Source organism: Hippichthys cyanospilos, chromosome 10 (assembly GCF_059441005.1).
Source record: "Hippichthys cyanospilos isolate Australia breed blue-spotted pipefish chromosome 10, RoL_Hcya_1.0, whole genome shotgun sequence".
Taxonomy (NCBI): domain Eukaryota; kingdom Metazoa; phylum Chordata; class Actinopteri; order Syngnathiformes; family Syngnathidae; genus Hippichthys; species Hippichthys cyanospilos.
In genome coordinates, this window is record NC_142378.1 from 22994042 (window position 1) to 23016951 (window position 22910).

Here is a 22910-nt window from a genome sequence, read left to right on the forward strand (position 1 = left end):
ATCCGGAGAAAAACAAGAGGGCTCTCGCAGCGGTAGCTGCTCGGGCCCTAATAATAATAATAATCCGGAGAAAAACAAGAGGGCTCTCGCAGCGGTAGCTGCTCGGGCCCTAATAATAATAATCCGGAGAAAAACAAGAGGGCTCTCGCAGCGGTAGCTGCTCGGGCCCTAATAATAATAAGAAGAAGAATAATCTGGAGAAAAACAAGAGGGCTCTCGCAGCGGTAGCTGCTCGGGCCCTAATAATAATAATAAGAAGAAGAATAATAATCTGGAGAAAAACAAGAGGTCTCTCGCAGCGGTAGCTGCTCGGGCCCTAATAATAATAAAGGTGGAGAAAAACATAAGTGTGAAGGTTTCACCTTCACACAATAATAATAATAAAGGTGGAGAAAAACAAGTGTGAAGGTTTCCCCTTCACACAATAATAATAATAAAGGTGGAGAAAAACATAAGTGTGAAGGTTCCACCTTCACACAATAATAAGAAAGCGGTAGAATAACAGGTTTCACCTTCACACAATAAAGGTGGAGAACAACAGGTTTCACCTTCACACAATAATAAAGGTGGAGAAAAACATAAGTGTGAAGGTTCCACCTTCACACAATAATAAGAAAGCGGTAGAATAACATATGTGTGAAGGTTCCACAATCACACAATAAAGAAAATGGCCGAGTACAATAACATATGTGTGAAGGTTCCACCTTCACACAATAATAATAAAGAAAATGGCCGAACACAATTACATATGTGTGAAGGTTCCACCTTCACACAATAATAATAATAAAGAAAATGGCAGAGCACAATAACATGTGTGAAAGTTCCACCTTCACACAATAATAATAAAGAAAATGGCCGAACACAATTACATATGTGTGAAGGTTACACCTTCACAAAATAATAATAATAAAGAAAATGGCCGAGCACAATAACATATGTGTGAAGGTTCCACCTTCACACAATAATAATAAACAAAATGGCCGAGCACAATAACATATGTGTGAAGGTTCCACCTTCACACAATAAAGAAAATGGCCGAGCACAATAACATATGTGTGAAGGTTACACCTTCACACAATAGTAATTGTTCTGTTGAAAGGATCGGTGCTGGTCGGCGCTCAGGAGACAAAGACAACACTCAACAAAAGACCAACGTTCCCAAATGCTATTTAGCCCAAATAACTGGCATATTTATTTTGACCAAATGCAAGTTCTCAAATACAGTTGACATTGCGTGAAATCATCATATGAGCCTCTTACCTATGCCGAGAAGGTGGAGAGCCAACACCCAAGTAGAGCTCCGCTTGTCAACCGGCTGGGCGTCCGTACGCAACCCGCAGCAGACTCTACTTGTTTGTACTCTGCATCTCTCTTTTGTACTTTTTAGTTGCGTGCGCGAGGAAGGGCAGGTGGCCTACCCGTCCGCCCTGGCGCCGCAACACCTGTTTCCCGATTTGATATTGACAATTAAGTGTGTCCTTCAGGCTCTGAAATACATCTTGCTCAAAAACATCTTGTACAATAGTACCTGTCAACTTCCCACGACAATGTTCTTCTTTGTTATGGAAACAAGATAGTAAAGCGGTCAAATGTCCTGACCAAAAACAAGTTATTGAAAAACAGCATATATAACCATGGTTGCACAATATATTTGGGTTTTCAACGGCTATGGGAAGCATCACTAATTACAATTCCTCTCAGTAATAATATTAAAGAAAATGGCCGAGCACAATAACATTATTGTGTGAAGGTTACACCTTCACACAATAATAATAATAATAATAAAGAAAATGGCCGAGTACAGTAACATATGTGTGAAGGTTCCACCTTCACACAATTATGCTCTGTAGATATGCTTTCTCCTCAGTCACTAATCTGTCCAATAGGATGTGTTGAGACAGGAATTAATGGAGGAACTTCTGAACAAACTGCAATCAGCCATAAGCCAGCAAACACTTAACTTGGATTACTTGGAGTTCTTGACTCGCCATCACCTCATTCTGTTCAAACCCTTTTCTGAACAGATAGGCGGTTTGTCAGAAATTACTGAAGCTCTACAAAACCTCCGTCATGCCATTCAGTGGGAAATTAATGTTAGCTCTACACCGATTGTGGAACAAGAAGTGCTAGTTGGTCCAGGTTCTGGTCACCCCAAGATTTTAATAGAGAGAGAGAAATTAAAGAACCTGTTGGACACACATTTACCAGTCTCCTGCATTGCAAAATGCCTTGGTGTTTCAAGAACGCTTTATAGAAGAATGCAAGAATTTGACTCGTCTGTAAGGGGATCATACAGCACAATGACAGACACAGAGCTTGATAGCGTTATTTTAAGTATTAAAGATCAGATGGCAAATGCTGGATATCGAATGGTTCAAGGACATTTTGTTTCAATAGGGCACCGTATTCAGTGGTGGAGAATGATGGCCTCCATGCATCGTATTGATGCAGTGGGGATCTTTTCACAAATTTTGGCACTAGGATGTGTTGTGAGAAGAAGCTATTCTGTGCGAGGCCCTCTTTCTTTGGTTCACATCGACATGAATCACAAACTCATCAGGTAGAGTAAAATATTTTGTTTATGCAAACATTTATGTACTGAATGTTTGGAGTAAGTGGCATTGTTATTTTTTCCCTACTCTGGCAGGTACAATATTGTAGTCTTCGGTGTAGTGGACGGTTATTCAAGGAAGGTAACTAATATGTTGTTGGTCCTACAGACACACTTCTCACCTGGGTAGAGCTGTATTTTCAGATCTACTGGAAGTTTCTATGCTCTCACTGAAAATAAGATTTTGATGTATGAACAGCTGATTATTTGAATTGCATGCCTTGCAGCATCTAAAACACAGACAGGGGTCCTTCAGGACCAGGATTGAAAGGCATTGCATTGGACCAAATATTTGTCGCTCAGTATTTCGAGATCTAAAATACTGCAAATATTTAGAGTGCACAGTAATATCTTAGTAAGACCTGCAGCTACCACGATGTCCTACATTCTTTGGAAGAAGACGGTCTGCTTGATATCTCTGATGTGGTACATCTCTTTGGTGTGCACTACATTTTTGTCCCTAGACTCCAGGCTGACCTTGACACCTTCATCAGAGGATGGAATAACCATGTTCTAAGAACTGAAGGTCTCACTCCAGAACAGTTGTGGTGTCTGGGGCATCAACAAGATCTGGATGAAGGTGCAAGACTTGAGGTACATCGTAATAAAAGAAGAGTACACACAAGACACAAAATATGAGTTGTAAAAGTGTGTGGCAATTTTATTGCAATATTCTGGCAGATTACAACTAAAAGCAGTTGAACTGTGGAACACACAGGCAAATATCTTTCCTGACAAAATGGTTATATCTAGTGATGAGGTTGTCATGATTTGTCTAGATAGCACAAACAATTCTCACTAAAAAACCACAATGCTTTTCTTTAGTGTGTAAGATGTAGACCATTTTTTATTTTAAAAAAATTTAAAAAATTAAATGATTGTAAATTTAACCCTCACCCTAAATTAGTTCTTAATGACCAACAGTATGTTTTAAATATAATCATAGGTCTAGTTATCATTAAATAATTGTACACAGGGGCATGCCACTTCTCTGGAGGCGGCCATGTTTGTTATGGCAGTACACAATGGGTAATTCAGCACCTACAGCACCTCCTGCTGTCCGGAATGAGAAATGGTCTAAATCTTACACACTAACCCTTTAATTAAACAATTTAAAACAAAATACGCACAGCAGGGAAATACAGTCATGTGTCCATTTTTTTATATATATTTTGCTTTCTGTATTTGTAGGATCTTTCAAACCCAGACATTGACTGGGAGAGTGTCATCCTGCAAGATGATCCAAATAGAGTTGTGGTTCCTGACATCACATGCCCACTGAATGATGAAATCCTGGGGGACCTTCAAAGAACTATTGACCCTCTAAGACATTCTCAGTCACGTGGTCGTGACTTGTACATACAATTTTTGCACATGGTGTTTGATATTATAACATGACCATCAATGCAACGGTATAGATTTTGTTCATCCAGGTCATCGCTTGTACGTAGGTTGACTCAAGTGTGACTGGCTGCGCTGTTCTATCTGAAGAGCTTCTTCTGTTCTGAGGGCTGGTGTCAAGTAAACCCATGTATCTCCAGGAGATGTAAGAGTACCGTCATACATCTCCTGGAGATAACTTAGTTCGTTGTCTTCGTGCAGTGCTTCTCAATTATATTTTGCAAAGCCGACCATAGTTAAGATTCAACTGTTACTGTATTTTCTGCTTTATCAGAAAGTGACAAGACTTAAAAACTTTGAAATAAAAAACAACTTCAAAATCTCAAAAATTCCAAGTTCTAAATTTTAAGTTTTTTCTTCTTTAATTGTAAAGTTTTTAAGTCTTGTCACTCACTGCTGATAAAGACGAAAACAACAGTTGTTTGTAAACTATAGAAGGTTGACACAATTTTCTTTAAAAGTTGTATAAGTACACCTAATACTACCCTTTTTGACACAGACAAGGAAAAAGCAGTTTAAAAAAATTAACACGCTTCTTTACTAGGTGTATTGACACTCCAAGTTTGTCACAAAGCTGTCTGTCACAAAGCTAACAAAGCAAACTGTCTCAAAGCTATCCGTAACAAGGCTATCGACCCAGCCAATTATTGCCCAACACCTCTCACTGGCTCACCCCCCACCATCCAGTATAAAACCCGGCCTTTTCCCTTCACAATCTGCCACATCGTCTCCATGCGTCCAGCACAGCCTTCCAACAATACTCCCGCCCAGATTATCCATTCTGCCAAAATAAACCTGCTTGAGCACCCATCCTGTCCACTCCCTTTCTGATTCGCTCTCCTGCCGCGCCCCCTCTCCTCCGACCCAAGGAGCCCCGCCACCGTGGTCCGTGCGACCTCATCTGCCCCCTCCCCCGCAAGTACCATTCAGCAAAAAAACATTGTCTTTACATTCCCTTACCTGTGTGTGCTTTTGGGTCCTCCATCTCCAAGCCGTGACAAAGTTGACCTTAGGGAATTCTGAATGATTGTCTCTGTGTGCCCTGCAATTGGCTAGCAACCACTCCAGGGTGTCCCCCGCCTACTGCCGAAAGGCGTTTGACATTTGCAATCTTTTAATTTACTGTTGAATGTAAAATGCTCTAAATCTTACACACTGTCCCTTTAAAGACCATCAAACAGCACTGTAAGACGCTTATTTGAAGCTTCAATTACAGAGAACCCCAAAAAGATCATTTGTTTTCCTAAGTACTCTATTGAGCTCGCCTGAAGCCATCAACCCCACAGCAGATACTGTACAAAACTGTAAAATCTATTATTACAAAACAAAACTTATTTACATTCAAAATTGTAAAACATTTTATTACAAAACTGTGAATATTATTTACATACAGAACTGCAGAACATCCTTTATTACAAAATCAATAAACATTTTATACAAAACTGTAAAACCTCTTTGATTACTAAACTGTGAAACTTACTAACATACAAAACTGTACATTTTTACAAAACTGTAAACCTTATTTACATACAAACCTGTAGAACATCCTTTATTACAAAACAAAAACCCTTAATACAAAACTATAAAACTCTTGGATTACAAAACTCTGAAACTTCTTTTCTTCAATTCGAATAGCCTTTAACATATTAAGGACTTCTTGGTTGGAGTAAAGCTGTTACAGTCTGTGGAACCCACCACCAAATTGCACTGCTTCACTCATTATTCCTTTAAAGTCAGTGTATGTGCTAAGATGGTGTGTAGGAAAGGTGACTGTCTGTGTGCATGCACTCACAATTGGGTAACAAACCAAGTGGTCTTCAAGCCTCTCCCTGCAATCATGGTCAAATTTGTATATTATTTTGAAATCTCTCTTTTCGTTAGGAAGGATTGGGATATGGGATTGCCCCGTCAACCACTGGAGAACATATGGCACTTCAAGGCGTTGTGTGTTGCCAACTGCACTGTTAGTCTCGTCATCTGTAAATAATATATTTTACAAATAACATGAATTTAGGAAACATTTTCAACTCAATTTAATAGAAATCTGACTTTTATGCTTTTGGTACATTAAGTGATGCTACTTAACAGCACACCATACCTTGCATTTCAAGTTCTTCTAAGAAATCCTGAAGGAAGTTGATGACCTTCCTCTCAGCATTTTTTTGGGATGCCCCCCTTGTTGGAATTTATTTCTAAATCAACATAAACTCAAGTTAGTAATCTGACTCCAATTTGTGACCTTACCCAACTGCCACTCATCCAACAATTTGCGCGCTCGTTCTGCAATAGAAAGGTATCAGGTATTAATGACATACAAAATGGAAATAACACAGAATGTAGGCCATAAATGTCAAAATCCAGTCCTCAAAGGATGCAATCCTGCATGTTTTCAAGGCTTCTTACTTAAATACACCAGATTTGTGTTTTTGGGCTCATCAGTCACTTCTGCGGGAGACTTAAAATGATCCCAATCATTTGAATCAGGTATGTTTAAGATAGCAGCGTCAAAAACATGCAAGGTCGCGGACCTCGAGGACTGGAGTTTGAGACTTATGAGCTATGTAAGAACAAAGAACAATATGTAAAACGGTTATGAAATAGGACATTTCCAGATGGCAAGTGGAAAATTGAAAATAAGGTTAAATAGATTAAAAAAAAAAAATCTAAAAGTTTTACTTTGGTGATCTTCCCAGGAACAAATAATGTGTGGCAAGCTGCAGGATTTGTTGCCATCTGGGTTTGCAGGCCATACAGTTCTAAGCCTTTCCTTATTTGCTGCAGCATTGGCGTCAGTCTTGTAGAGTGTAGAATAATTGCCTTTTAAAGAAAATAGGAGAAAAAAAATCTGGTTTGATTTTTTTTTGTTTTGGATGAAAAATAATTACATTGATAATATTGTTGCTTTTGCTTCTTTTTAATTGACTGTCTGTAGGTACAATATATCATGGTGTGAAATGTGTTTTGGTGTTCAAATTAATGAATCATTTGAAAATTGAATGTCTTCCTTGTGGTCTAGTTTTATCTGACTGGTGTAGCCACAGCTGATAATGTCCTCAGCATATGTTGTCAGACACTCGACATCATCTTGTCATGGTTCGGCATGGTGGTGTGTAGTGGTGGACCCAAAGGCAGGTAATCGGGAAGCAGGTTGAACTAAAAAAATCGTATTTCATGAAAGGTAGGACCAAAATCAAAGTAGCAACAGAAGGGTGGCAATCTGAAGGACATGAAAAACAAAACAGCAGACGGGGGCAGGCTCGAAGAGGGAAACATGAGACTAAGGCGAACAGAGGCAAGACTAAGTGAGCGCCGCGGGGTACCTTGGTACTTGGTAATTCTGATGAGGAGCAAAATGACAATCTTACAAGGACAATGACCCGACATGAACTGAAAGCAAACTCAGGCTTAAATAGACTAGGGACTAGACAAGTAAACGGGAAACAGCTGGGGAGAAACAAAAGGCAGAGGGAGTTGATTGGGTGGCACAAGGAGGGCGAGTACACAGGTGGAAACAAATCACACGAGGATCGACACGAGGGAAACCAAGAGTGCAAGACAAGAACTAAAAGAACTCACAACTTGAAAAAACCTAAATCCCCCCCAAAACAGAAAACCCAGCCCAAAACCACAATAGAAACATGACACATCTGCATTTTCAACGTGAAAGTGCAAAGTATAGATGTTGCAAATAGTGCAATAGCAGTGTATTAGCATTAGGAATGATTAATTATTTAACAATGCCAAAGACTCCTCACCCTGCTGATGAGTATACACGACTCCATATCAGCAACATCCTCCTTACACAGATCCTTAAAGTCAATTTCTCCCATACAGAGGAAGTTGTAGCACCAGTCTTTAAAAAATGCAGGAGCTGGGCCACCTTGTGCAAGACTGACGGCCATTACATCAGCAATAGTTACGTGTGCAAGGTAACACAAGTTTCAGTAAAAAAAAACAAAAAAACAAAAAAAAACAGTTGCTTAAAAAAATGTTCCCTACCGGAAATTCTCATGATCTACATCAGTTAACGAGTACTTGAGATTTTTTCCATGGTGCCCAGCTCCTTCGAAGAAATCTCACTTGTATACCTGAAATCATTTCTTAAGCAAAAGCGCAATACAGTACATAGATTTCCATGATGAATTGATTTTGTTTCATATAACAACAAAATAGTTACCTGGCCAACTTACTGGTCAGAAAATCTTTTAGAAGAGCTCCTGCATCAATACCTGCCTCTCCTATATAGGTCACCTTTAAAATACTGGCAGGAGATGTAGTTTTCTTTCACTTCCATTGCAGAAGGCCCCTGTCAAGAAAGTTTTCTCTATCACACATACCTTAAATTCGGTTGTTGTATCAACTTGGTGTGAAAGGAGCAGCAGTATATCCTCTGCACTGAGGAATAGATAAGAAGAAATATTATTACAGTCTCGATTTTACAAACAAAACTCATATAGAATAAGATAATGTGAAAGTATGTGATGGCTAGCTTCTGCAATGGCTAGCAACCACTTCAGGGTGTCCTCCGCCTACTGCCTAAAGTCAGCTGGGATAGGCACCAGAAACCCAGTGACCATAGTAAGGTTAAGCGACTGAAAAAAACAGATGGATGGCTGGAAGGACAGATGGATATACTAACAACTGGATGATGAATGGCTAGCTCTGGTGTGACTAAGAACATGTTGACTATGCAAATGATGGTGCGAAACATGTATGCACAATTAAAAATAAACACATGTAAAACACATCTTATTACTGCATACCTTTTTAGTTTGGATATTGGTGTGTGAACAGCTGGACTTTGAGTGTTGCCATTCGTTCCAGAAGTTGTTGCACATTCAAAACTGTACAGGAAACAATAGGTTCAAACACAAAACCCTAACTACGGTAAACACAGCCACTGTCCAGGTCATTTTGACTTTATATACAGCTATACGGACATTTCTCTATAAAAATGTTTAATATGCAAACAGCAGAACAAAAATAATCACCTCTCTCCATAAAGGCTAGCATGAACTATGATTTCTTTATCTGGGTACTCATTAGCGCAGATGGGACAAACCACCTGAAATTAGAATAATTTGTGTTGTGTTGAAATCAATAACAACTAAACAGTTGGTGCAAAGCAAACTAAAGTGACCTGGGATAGTAATGACATGCTAGTTACCATACACTTGCTCTCCACAACACTGATTTCGTCAGAGGACTGCAAAAGACAGAACAGATAACAAAATGTAATTGATTTTTTTTTAACCAAAACAAAGGGTATTAAAGCAATTTGTCATCACCTCTTCATGATTGTCGTCGTGATCAACATGCAGTTTCTCCTTGCATGTAAAGATGTGCATTGCAAGCATCTGCAGAGGCATCAGTTTATTACATTGGTAACATGCCGTCTTCGCCATTTAAGCAAATTGAGGCGAATCAGGAGGAAGAGGAGATGTGTCCAATGACTCCTGAAGCGGAACTATATAAAAATTAGCTTTGCCCCCTGCTGACACAGCTCTCAGCGCTTTGGTTGTGTAGCCCTCTGCCTCAGGTGGAATGACAATGAGTTTGCGGCGACCACACCCACCTTGATTAAGAAAAATAAAAACACAAATTGAAAAATAATGTTTTTTTTAGAAAAAAGAAAAAACAAAGAAAATTAGTAGATATCTTTAATGCTTAAAGAAAGTAATCGATGCACGATAATGTCAAATGGACATTGGGTAAGTAGATGTAATAATCAGTGAATATGGAATCTTGAAACAATATTATCTTACAAACCTGCAGCCTTATGTAGTAGCCACCCTCCAAACAGAGCCTCCATTTTTGGGAAGGTGTCGATCAAGACCCTGGAAATCTTAAAGAATAATAAAGCGGGGGAGGGGGGGCATTCTCTTCGGTTGAGTACAATAACTAGCTTTAATGAAAATTTGCAAGATAAATAATTGGACTGTTGGATGTACCTCTGTGGGGTCACCATCATCGGGAAGGCGTACCATTTGTCTTCCCATGCCTGCCTGAAGTTCAAGCTCCTCAACAGGCAAGGGTGTGTGTGAAGTGTTTCTTGGCAGCAGAAAAAAGTTCAGAGCAGCTGTCTTACGGTCTACCTTCATAACATATTTACTGGCAGTCAAACGCCTTTTTTTAACCACTATTTGACCTCAAATATCCCTGAAAAAGATCTGTGGAACATATAAATAAGAGTTTCGTAAGTATTTCATTCAGCTTTTGACTTGTATAAAAGTAGTTTTCTATTGTATTAAAAAACCTGAGGTCTGACAGTGAGATGCAAAATACATATTTTAATTCAAACATTTTAGCAGCCGTGAGTTGTCCTAACAAGAAAACATTTTTTTCCAGTGCAAATGAGAATGACGTTGTGTAAATTGAATTAAAAACCTTCGCATTTCTTGCTGTACAGTTCCATTTGTAGGGGCTGGGACAGGCTGCTCTGTCTGCTGTCTTGTGGGCCTGGTCGAGTTGTTTGTGCCCAAGGTTTCAAGTATTAACGACACCAGGTTTCTGGCTGCTGATTCTACTGTACCTTGACCCTATATAGATTCAGGAGTTATTGTTAACTGGTTCCCTGCTCAAAGTAATTAGACATCATCAGTTTGGCAGGCTCTGTTACCAACTAACAATTTGATCTGGAACTGTCAAATAATAAGTGTAGGCTAGTCAAAGAAAACATCATCAGAGTACCAAACTAAATAGCTAATGCCTGGCTAGTTTGCAAACATCAATGAATAAAAACTAAAAGATATAATAACAAGAGAACTTTACAAATGTTTACAACACATTATGTGAAGGATTGTTCCAGAATTGAGGGATATATTTTTTCCTCAGTCGCCCATCGAATCTTAAATAATTCACATCCAAAGTTCCTGAGACCAAATCTAAGAAAAGAATGCTTGGGTATAGTTTTTAAAATACTTAATAAGTCTAAGATAACACACAGTAATTACATTTGTTTTCTTGTCTCAAGCCCTGTCACGACCAAAATGAATCTCCATTTCGCAATCATGCGAACATTTGCTTTAATAAATGTTACATTTCAAATAATTTTTATTCTTGGTATGTCTGTCCCACAACATGAAACCAGTGCATCACATGATACGCCGGATTTGAAATCAAACTTTTTCAAAAAACTGAGTAAACCAAACGTATGTTCTCTTTTCTATTTTTCAGATTTTTACAAAATACCCTTACTCAAACGTCTCTCTGTCTCGTGCAAATCTGTTATGCATATAATAGAGTAGAGCTTATAAAATGTTCTTTATTTTTCTCCAATTATAAAATCAGGTGATTTAGGTTCACAGGTGTAAGTAAAACATGGCAGGACTACATGCCACGTTTTTAGTTGGTTCACCTGTGTAACAAGACACGTTAAATGGAATGATGCCTTACATTTTGCTTAGTTGATTTTTTTGTCAATTGTACTTACCACCAGAGTACCTTCATAGGACGCCATAAGTAGAAATGACTGGTTGAGTAATTAGGATGTCAAGCTGTCTTGACATTAGTTGCCTATCGTGACGACTTAGTTAACACAAACTTACAATACTTCTAGACTTACGTAAAAACAGAACCGTACAAATGTTTATAGAACCCTGTGCTGAGAGAACAATGGCAACACAAACTTCTTACATGTGGCTGTTGTTGTCACTTGACATGCTTATCGGACTGTATGTTACCCTGGATAGAAAGGAAAAACCTCATTTTGTCAGTCACACAGATACTACCGTGTCGAAAGTAGAGGATATTGTATAAACACCGACAAGGAAGCCCTTATGCTAGACCACTAAAAATCTCATTTTTTACACTTTCATGTACTGTGCAATGCCTGTTTGACTAAATGTACTCAAAAATGGGTCAGAAAAGCTTTGACACATTGGAACATGTAGTTTCTTAAATTTTATGACTTTTCAATAGAGGGCGTGGCCTCTATGCTCCCTCAAAGTCTGATGTCTCAGCAAAACGGTAAAAGTTGCTATAATTGGACCTAGATATTTTCAAAATGTCATATATGGGATGGGAATCCAATGTGAAACACACCTACAAGCCTATGTTTTATTGTAGTGCAAGCGCCAACTTGATTTATCCGTGTCTGGGTGCATTTAACTTGCAGGTAGCACCATAAAAATAACTGAGTTGATTTCTCAGGTTCAAACAAACAAATGTAATTTCCCTAAATTTAAGGTTAAATATAATATGCATATTATGCATTATCAAAGTTGGCTGCAGACAACAAAGACAACAAACAGGAGGAAGACAACAAGGTTTTCTTGCAAGGAGAGCGGACAGGAACCTGACCTTCCAAGATCTCTGTCCGGTCTGGTTGCAGATCCTTTTTGCTCCCTATTTATTAATTTGGGGTGGCCCTAGGTACAAAAGCCATTGCTGTCCTGAAGGATTTGGGGGAAAGGTCTTGGCAACAATGCAAACAATCAATTTGTGATAGTGGGGGGTATAGGTGCGCTTCCATGCTGTGATCTTCTTTCTTGGGAACAGAAAGACCAACCCCCATGCTTTTTAGGGGGTGCAGGTAAGAGTCCATGCAACCCCCATAATTTGTAGGGGATGCAGGTGAGAGTCCATGCTGTTTTGCCCTTGGAGACGTGTTGTCTCCTAACATGCGCTTCACCAACAGCTCCAACAGAAAATATCCATGTCTACATGTTGCAAGAACAAATACAAGATAACCTAGATACAGTTATTCTAACAGCAATTTTACAAGTTTTTATGTCCTTGACATATACATATATGTCTTTATTTGGTTATTTGATTTGCAAAGTGCAGCTGGGTGTAAGAGTGGTTTGCACATCCGCATCACTGTTCAGGGTCCCGAGTTCAAATCCAGCTCACTCAGATCTGTGCGGATTTTGCATGATCTCCATGAGCCTGTGTTGGTTCTCTCCGACTTATTTTCACATTCCAAAAACATACACGGCAGGTGTATTGGACACTCTAAATTGTCCTTAGGTGTGAGTGGATGCATGAATGGTTGCTCGTCACTTGTGCCCTATGATTGGCTGGCAAACAGCATGTCCCCCGCCAACTGCCGGTAGACACTGGGATAAGCACCAGCAAGCCAGAGACCTCAGCAAGGCTGAGTGGCTACATGCATAATGCTATAATGCATAGATGGATGCATGGATGTTCAATAAGACCTGCCTATTGAAGGAAATTCATATTTTTCAAATTCAATATATCAATAAAATAGTGTGTACATGGAACTGTATTATTCTAATAAAGACTGAGACGATGTAATGTCAGTATAAAGCAGATATGGTCCTGGCCCAGGGGAAGTGGGGACAAGTCGGCACCTCCAAAAGGAACAGATGGCATCCCCCGACTAACATGACACCAGGAACAAAAGGCTAGGTGTGGCCTTCAAGAGAAGATATCAGTCAGGGTTTTATGGTGCTCAGACTTCCTCCCGCTTCAAAGAATGGCCGGCAGAACAAAGACTTTTGAAGACACCATCCCCACGCAAACAGACCCCCACGCACGCACATACATGCAAACACCGACAGGCACGCACGCACGTGCACGCACACACACGCACACACCGACAGACACGCACGTGCACACACACACACACACACACGCACACACCGACAGGCACGCACGCACCGGCACGCACACACACACACACACACACACACTTACAATCCACAGTGGGACTAGATGACCCGGAAGGGTATAAGAACTGAATGTTGAATGTGAAACGTTGCCATTTTCTGCTCCGACTCGCGGCAGGACTGGCCCGAGGCCTCGTGTACTTTCCCACTCTGTCTGGATTAAATTGATTGTTTCACTATGTTGAGGTATGGGCGATCTTTCAACAAAAACGAACACGCTAGGAACTAGTTTAAGGCAGGAAGCTTTTTCTAGATTCCTTCACTATCCCATTAGTCTTTGGGCAGTAGGCGGGGGAACCCTGGACTGGTTGCCAGTCACTCGCAGGGCACAGTGACGAACAACCATTCAGGCACCAGTGAAAGGAATCATATATTAGGTGGTTAACATTATGTGTTTATTTTTTGTCTAAAATAGTGTGCATTGCTATCCATCTATGCAGTCCTAGTTTATCTCGCTCCAGTCCTTAGCCCAAGCATGTCCAAACCCGGTCCTCGAGGGCCACCTATCCTACATGTTTTTGATGTTTCCGTTATCTAATGCACCTGATTCAACAGACAGAAACCTCCAAAACATGCCGGATGGGCGGCCCTCAAGGACTGGATTTGGACATGCCTGCCTTAGACAAAGCTGTCTAAAGGAAAGTGCAGGAAAGTGTGAACTGGGACCTTGGCCCAGTTGTTGGCAGCGCTCGGCTGGCTGTTTTTGTTATGTCTTGTAATGTGCAATGCTTTGCTGAATGAATAAAAAGCAGGCGGGGACGGTTGGTCTTTGAACGTTTTTGGCGAGCATGAGAGTGAAAGCCAAGCCTTCCTTTTGCCAGTAAAGATAAGTCAATCTTGTTTGGTCTGAATTACTATTTTGTTGCTTAGCAGCTGGGCTTGTCATAGTCTTCTTTTAAGGATAACCCTGACAGAACTTGGTTCTTCGAGCCGGATGGTTAAAAAGCCTTCTTTTCGATGGACGATTGACAACGACTGAACCAATCTGTGCACCGTCAGAATCCGTTGGATTCTGGAAGCTCTCCTTTTCACGAGACCAGAAGTCTGACACCGCTCACCGGAGGAACACAAACACCATCCAACGAACCGGAGAGACTCGACCAGTGGAGAGATTGCAGGAACAAAAAGGTCAGTCTGACGGGTTCAGTCTGACGAGTCTGAACGATCCATCGGACCTAAAATGCCCGGTCCATTGGACCTTAAATGCACAGTCCATCAGACCTTAAACGTACGGTCAGACCAAAAAAGAGAACGTTTAACTTTCGACATGGAATGAGTATGGGATGAATGTGGACTGAATGTCCTGAGTGATGGGAAATCTACAACTGGTAAAACGGTCGTGAGTATAAACACCTGGGGATAGTCGCCTTTAGAGGTAGAAGCTCGGTATCCGACAAGATACCATTTTTCCCGCGACAAAGGAAACAGTTAATTATGAGTAACAAAAACAAGTCCTCCGAGGTCGCAACTCGGCCCAAGGAGGTAGAATGGGAAAAGGAATGTTGTTAGACTGTAGATGAATCGAAAGATGATGTACGTTAAGCAGAAATAGAAAGTACTAAGTATGTGGAAAAATCAATACGGTTTTTCAGGCGATGTAGATGACTGTGGCGAATTGGAGAAAATGTTGAGAAAGTTTTCATTGAAGGACAGAGAAAAGAGTAAAAAGATGATAAACAGAGGTTTAAATGCAAGGCTTGAGTTAGTTGATAGAGCCAGACAGAAATGAGAGAGGAAAGAGGCTGACACAAAAAAAAAGAAAGTAGACAATGATTTGACTACAGCCACTGACTGCCCTATTGGCGACTAGTGTAGCCAAACAGGACACCCAAATTATCGGTGGAAAAAAGACACCAACAAATGAGAGTTTGTACCTGATTTTACCACCATATTCTTAAACCCAAACACCTGAGGTTTTCAGAAACGGAGTTGACTATCAGGCAAGGCTGTGGCTACGGCAGTAAGACCCTATTTAGGGACTGAGTCTCGGCTCCACATCTGAGGACTAAGGGTTGACACAAAGCCGAAGGAGTAAAGGCATTTGAAATGGTGTGCGCAAAAAAAAAAAATGTCATAGGGCGGTGGTGTCTTGTACGTACTTGATAGTCTGCATAAACGTTGTAAACTGTGTGTTGTATGACATGTTTATCTGTCAGTTTGCTGGAGTGTAACTATTTGTGTTTTACATGTTCATGTTTGTTAGAAATAAACAATGAAATTGGTTTAAATTGGCAACTGCCACTTATTTTGTAATTTATCTTCCACTTTCTGGAAACAGGAACGTGGCCCTTCTCTGTCAACCACACCTGTATAAAAAATACATAGATAAGTGATTGGGAGTTGTATTTCATGATCCAAGTAGCAAATTCTGCATGTTTAGGTGAAGGAGGCAGAAAGGGAAGAATTCCTTTTGATTACAGGCCCTGCTCAAAAGTACATAAAAACAAAGGAAAGCTTAACACCTTATGAAATATAAATAAAAAATGTAGAAGATTGATGCCTTATTGTGTAATAACTGTTTGAATAGATTGGAATGATACCGTTATATTTTACAGTAAAATAGATTCAACTGTCCAAAAGGAGGATGAACCAGTTGATATGTTAATGGTTTGATATAGCATAGTTTGTGAGAGTTTTTTTATTTTTCGTACTCATTTTTTAATTGTTTTTAGATAAAGGTTACAGTATAACATAGCGGAGTACTTATATACACAACTTTAACCATCCTCACTCCACCCCACCCTCCACATGGGAATTTGTTAACATAACAATAACACACAGACAGATACAGTCAGTTTGTCCTCAGTAGAATATCCTTAACTTTGGTGATTGCGTCCTGCCAGGCTTGTTTAGTTCTCGGTTTGGCAAAGTTAGTTCTTGCAGATGAAAGTTCCATGAAGAGAATGTTCAAAAATAAGTGTAGCCAGTGTTCAGAAGATAAGTCATGTGGTGGAAGCCAAGCCTGTACGACCATTTTCTTGGCTGCGGTCAGACCGGCAAGCCAAACTCTCCTGGTCTTCTCAGTCAATACAATTTGAGTCATCATTCAGAAGGTGTAATGCGGGGTCCATGGTTAGCCTAAAATCAATTACATCTGATAATATCTGTATCACCTTTTCCCAAAAGTTATAAATCTTGGGGCACTCCCACATTACATGCATAAAAGTTCCCACTCTATTTTGAGAGCAGAACATACAGAAAGGGTGTGGGGCCTGGCCCATTAAGCGTCTAATTCTGGGCGTAAGATATGGTCTATGAGCCATCTTCACGTGCATAAATTGGTGATTGGGATTGTGTGAAGCACCACAAGTGTTTTCCCAGCAGGCCTCCCAGTTTATCTCTCTACCCCCAGATGCCAATGAGCGTCTCCATTCATCAGTGTTAGGCTTTGGAGGTAAAAAGGAGGTAAGTCTGGAGTACAGAAAGGAGACAATATTCCTAGGAGCCATACAAATCCACTTGACTATTGGGTGTTCTTTCAACTCAAGATGAATATTCAAGATGGCGGCGCGTGTAGACGCAGCGGCCACTCGCTCTTCCGAAAATGCGTTGTTTTGTTCATCAAACAAGTGTTTGTCTGAAAGTTTTTCCGGTCAGTTTACGCCAAAATACGTGTACAGTCGACGGGTCTTCCTACAAATCCGGAGAAGTAACATTTGCCAACTTTTAAACGCGAAACTGGAGAACTCGCTAAGGGGATTGGGACTGCTACGCCGGCCTGCTAATTCACCGGACTCGCCTGCTACCCCTCCCCCGGAAAGGAGGCGTCGGAAGCGGTGCGCCAGGACGAGGAAGCGGGGCAAGCGCGGAGGTATTTGAGCTAGGCTAGAGGCTAACCCAACTCGCCCGGCCATACCATCTATCCTTTTGGCGAACGTTCGTTCACTGGACAACAAAATGGACGATATCCGACTTCTGAGATCAGCAAACCGAAAAGTGAGTGACTGTTGTGTATTAGTTTTCACGGAAACCTGGCTAAATAGTAACATTCCGGACTCCGCTATACATCTAGAGCAGCTAACATGCTACAGATCCGACAGGGCTCTCGCAGAGGGAGGGAAGTCGCACGGTGGCGGCGTGTGTGTTAACATCCGCGAAGCGTGGTGCCGGGATGCCACTGTAGTATACAAACACTGCTCACCTCTGGCGGAATTCATGATCGTGAAGTGTCGCCCCTTCTACTTGCCAAGGGAGATAAGTTCAATACTGCTGGTCGCTACTTATATCCCCCCAACTAACAACAGCAACAGAAGTGCGGTGCTGAACGAACTGTACCAGGCCATCAATGAACAACAAACAGCGCAACCAGACGGCTTCATCATCCTCGCGGGGGATTTCAACCATGCTGATCTCAAAACTGTTCTCCCGATGTTTCATCAACAAATCCACTTTGCAACAAGAGGACATAACATTTTGGACTGTGTTTACACTCAGCACAAAGGAGCGTACAAAGCCATCCCCCTCCCCCACATCGGCGCCTCTGACCACCTCACTATTATGCTAATGCCGGCATACAGACCAAGAGTGAAAGCCATCAAACCTGCACTGAAAGAAGTAAGGGTGTGGCCACAGGAGGCGACCTCAGCCCTACAGGACTGCTTTGAGTCAACAGACTGGGAAATTTTTAAGGAAGCAGCCACCTACAACGGCATCACAGATATTGAGGAGTACACAGACACGGTGACCTCCTACATCACCAAATGCATGGACGACGTGACCCACATCAAGAGGATCACCACACGGGCCAACCAGAAGCCATGGCTAACAGAAGATGTGCACAGGCTGTTGAGGGCCAGAGACAAGGCCTTCTAACCCTAACCCTGGGGAGAAATCAGCCCTGAGAACAGCGAGAGCCAACCTGTCCCGTGGCATCAGGAAAGCCAAACAAGAATACACAAACAAGATAACTTCTCACTTCAAGGACAGCAAGAATGCACACAGCCTATGGCAGGGCATTCAGGCTATCACAGACTACAAACCTGCACCACAAAGCTGTGAGAGCGACATCACCCTGCTCAACAACCTAAACAGTTTCTTTGCACGCTTTGAGGAACAGAACATCACCTTCCCACAGAAAACACCACCACCTTCGCACGACCAGCCTCTGTGCCTGTCTGCTGCCAGCGTGAGGAGGACACTCTCCGCCATCAACACCCGGAAAGCAGCAGGTCCAGACAACATCCCTGGCAGGGTGCTGAAAGACTGTGCAGAGGAGCTGAAAGATGTTTTTACAGACATCTTTAACACCTCCCTGAGGCAAGCCATTGTGCCATCAGGCTTCAAAGCTGCCACCATCATACCTGTGCCAAAGAAATCCTCCCCATCCTGCTTCAACGACTATCGTCCGGTGGCACTGACACCCATCATCATGAAGTGCTTTGAACGACTAGTTCTGTCACACATAAAATCCATCCTGCCCCCCAGCCTGGACCCGTATCAGTTCGCCTACAGGGCAAAGCGGTCCACAGACGACGCAATCTGCTCTGCCCTCCACCCGGCACTCACCCACCTGGACAAGAAAGACTCATATGTGAGAATGCTGTTCATAGACTTCAGCTCAGCGTTCAACACCATAATACCCCAACAGCTCACCTGCAAACTGGACAAACTGGGCCTCAGCACCTCACTCTGCAACTGGCTGCTGGATTTCCTCAGCCAGAGGCCTCAGGCGGTGCGAGTTGGCAACAACATCTCAGGCAGGATCACCCTGAGCACGGGGGCCCCACAAGGCTGTGTGCTCAGCCCCCTCCTCTTCACCCTACTAACACACGACTGCACAGCAACCCACAGCTCCAACCACCTCGTGAAGTTTGCTGACGACACACCACTGGTGGGTCTCATCTCCAACGGCGACGAGACCCACTACAGGAAAGAAGTGGAGCTTCTGACCGGATGGTGTAAAGACAACAACCTCCTGCTAAACATCAGCAAGACCAAAGAGATGGTCGTCAGCTTCCAGAGAGGCCGCACCCAACACCCCCCGCTGACTATCGATGGTGCTGCAGTGGAGAGGGTGAGCAGCACCAAGTTCCTGGGGGTGCACATCAGCGATGACCTCTCCTGGACCACCAACACTGCATCTCTGGCCAAGAAAGCACAACGGCGTCTCTACTTCCTGCGCAAACTGAAGCGGGCAAGTGCCGCGCCGCCCATCATGACCACATTCTACAGAGGAACCATCGAAAGCATCCTCACCAGCTGCATCACTGTGTGGGGCGGGAGCTGCACCGACTACAACAGGAAGGCTCTACAACGCATCGTGAGGACAGCTGAGAGGATTATTGGTACTCCGCTCCCCTCCCTGCAAGACCTGTACACCACCCACCTTGGCCGCAAAGCCGTCACGATTGTGACCGATACAAGCCACCCTGCACACAGTCTCTTCAGCCTCCTGCCCTCCGGAAAGAGGTACAGGAGCCTCCGCTCCCGCACCACCCGACTCAGGAACAGCTTCATCCACCAGGCCGTGAGACTGCTGAACTCCCCCCCCCCCCCTCCCATCCGTGAAACTGCTGAACTCTCTTTCTCTCTCTCTCCACTCCGCTCTCTCACATTCAGCCCCAGCCAGAAGAAACACCTAGCTGCCCCCGCCCACCTAAACTCAAACTTTACTCATGCACTTGCAAAATTTGCACAGACTTGATGCTGCCATGTTTATTTATAATTATACTTCTATTGCACTAGCGATTACACTTAGAACAACTACCTCAAATGCACACAACTGGGACAACCACAGCCAGAGTTGTCCTGCTTTGTCTCGTACTGTTGGATTGTCCTGTCATATGCTGCTACTTATGTCTTGTCTTGGGATACTCTTGCCATACCTGTTTTTTTGTATTCAGTTTTCAGTTTTAGTTGTTAGTTGTTTAGTAGTTTAGCAACACTAGGCAAAGTAGATCAAACATACTGCACTTTACATTACTATAGATAAGTATCTAGTTTTTAGGTTTGTCTCATCTTGCGCACCTGCACTTTGTTATTGTACATGTAAAACGCAGAGGATAGTGAGAAACGCTATTTCGATTCCTTTGTATGTTAAGCACATGCGAAGAAATTGACAATAAACTTGACTTTGACTTCAAGTAAGAAAGTTAAAAAAAAACAAAAAAACCTCTGAACCCCAAGTCACATTATGCGTTTTAAGAGCTGATCTGAGTCTAAAATAGAAGAACAATGAATGTCTAGGAATACCATAACGTAAGACCAAATCGCTGAAGCTAAGTAGAGATTCTTTTCCATTTACATCTTCAAGAACCCATATACCTTTCTCTGCCCACACATTTTGAAGAAAAGGTTTATTACCAGACAGTAGATTATTATTATGCCAAATCGGCGTTGACTTATACCATTTTGTTGTGACTCCCACCACCAGTGCCAAGCCACCATCTAGTTTGTTGCGTTGAAGCGTGGTTCGTTTAATGCCCCGCATTAATGCCCCGCGTCTACCATTCCATATGTATCTTTTAAGTAGTGTATCAAGTTTAGACCAGTAACCAATTGGTGGACAACGGCAACATAGAGGAAATGAAATTGATGCAGGGCAATATATTCATTTTGATTACAGCAATATGGGAGTGTGTGAGTGAGAATCCCTACCGGTCTGTTTTGAGAGCGCTGGATAAGCAGCAGAGTGAGCCCTCCTTCTCAGTCAGCACTCAGCACGGTCTCGGCCACTGAGAGATTGTGACCCCCCCGTCAACAATATATATGTAAGGGTTCGGTGAATGAGCAAATGAAACTGGTAGGGTTCGTTGCCTCCAAAAAGGTTAAGAACCACTGTGCTAATGCCTATTAGATTAAACTAGGTTTTAAAAATGAGTATCGCGCCCCTTAAGGTTCACGTAACACTAACAAATCACCAAAATCCATAAAAAATTAGGACAACATTCAAACAAAAGAACATTGATTACAAACAAAATAATCTTTTGCTAATAGTTCATGTATGTGATGCACGGGGTTGCACACACTGTTCAAGTTCATGTATTCCAGGAAAAGGCAAGGGAATACGTCCCTAGCGCAGCCGTGGTTGAGGCAATATGGAATGTCGCTGGCAAGGATTAGAAGAATTCACTAGCTTCCAAGGAATATGCTAAAGGAGATTGAAGGTCAAGGATAGCTCGCCACTCGGATGTACCAAGACTTGAAAGTCCAATAAACATGTGGCCAAAACGTGTCTGTGTATAATCTTAATCTTGGTGTGTTTTAACTTCCTCCAGTGACACCGTTGAGGCTAAAGATTTAGAAAGAGAGTCCTGTCAGAGCTGTTAGCAGTCTGGTGATTTCTTACTGACTGCAATCAGGGAACAGGTGTGCCCTGATTTAATTAGCTCATGGTTGTCGCCACTTCCTCCGTGGGAGAGGGGGCACCTTAAACTATGTTGGTATCAGTTTGTTTTTATTTCTTCTTCTATTTTTGTTTTACTGGGGTTACACCCGGCTACTCTGCTAAAGCTGTGGCCACCGTGCCCTGACCTTGTATAAGTGAGAGACAATGGATGGCTGGGCAATGACAACAATTGTTAGAAGCTACTTGACATACAATAATGTGTGAAAACAAAACTGTCTATACACTGATTCACAGTGCATATTCTTCCCCCAGGTTCAGTGTAACTGACTGTGGATTCGCACAGTCACAGGAGAATTTGAGCCATTTTTTGACTGGGTGAAGTTGCATTCATTGTGGAGCTACAAATCTTCAGGCACACTTCGAGAACCTCCAGAGACAATGTGATCTGATTCAACCATTGACTTGGCAATCTTGTGTGAAAAACTAAATAAGATTGAAGAACATGGCAGCTATTTGATTGAATGTGAGTCCAGCTTCTAAATGTTTGTATCAAACAACTGAAATAAAGTGTGAAAAGTAGTTTTAATATGGACATGGCTGATCTATTACTGCTGGATATGAGATCAACTGTCAATCAAATGTCAAACAACAAAAACAAAGTACCCCTACTTTCACATCAAATGTCAAAATATATTTGGCAATGGTAAAAAAATGATAACATTGTTTAATGTTTTCTAATATCTGGTTACATATTATTGGAGTCCAAACCCAGGAGTTTTGTATACCTAAGTCCATATCTTTTTGAAACTGATCATAAGTCTTGAAAAATGGTATTTTCATTATGTTTGCACAGGTACTGCTGACTGGAAAGCGAATTGCGGATTGAAAAATAAGTTTGAGTTGCGGTTAGATTCCAGAGGGAGGCAAGGTGTTTACTTCTGTAGCAAACATGAGGATGGCCTGAAGAGAAAGCCCTGTT

The 22910-nt window shown here is 41.9% G+C and overlaps 1 protein-coding gene and 1 pseudogene across 2 annotated transcripts; one reads left to right on the plus strand and one right to left on the minus strand.

Annotated features, from left to right (window-relative positions):
* Positions 1 to 991: 991 nt before the first annotated feature.
* On the plus strand, positions 992 to 7316 carry LOC148417540 (uncharacterized). Its single transcript, XM_088425884.1, has 4 exons — positions 992 to 2560; positions 2648 to 2693; positions 2972 to 3205; positions 3803 to 7316. The coding sequence occupies exons 1-4, from the start codon at positions 1908 to 1910 to the stop codon at positions 4007 to 4009; spliced, it is 1140 nt and encodes a 379-aa protein (XP_088282010.1). The 5' UTR covers positions 992 to 1907; the 3' UTR covers positions 4010 to 7316.
* On the minus strand, positions 5357 to 10036 carry LOC148417541 (uncharacterized; annotated as a pseudogene). The gene is made up of 13 exons (XR_015867010.1): positions 9964 to 10036; positions 9782 to 9857; positions 9301 to 9468; positions 9180 to 9218; positions 9004 to 9077; positions 8776 to 8856; positions 8203 to 8407; positions 8012 to 8112; positions 7761 to 7930; positions 7007 to 7096; positions 6689 to 6834; positions 6111 to 6237; positions 5357 to 5989 (listed from the first exon to the last, which is right to left on the minus strand). The product of XR_015867010.1 is annotated as an uncharacterized LOC148417541 (transcript).
* Between the last annotated feature and the right edge of the window lie 12874 nt (positions 10037 to 22910).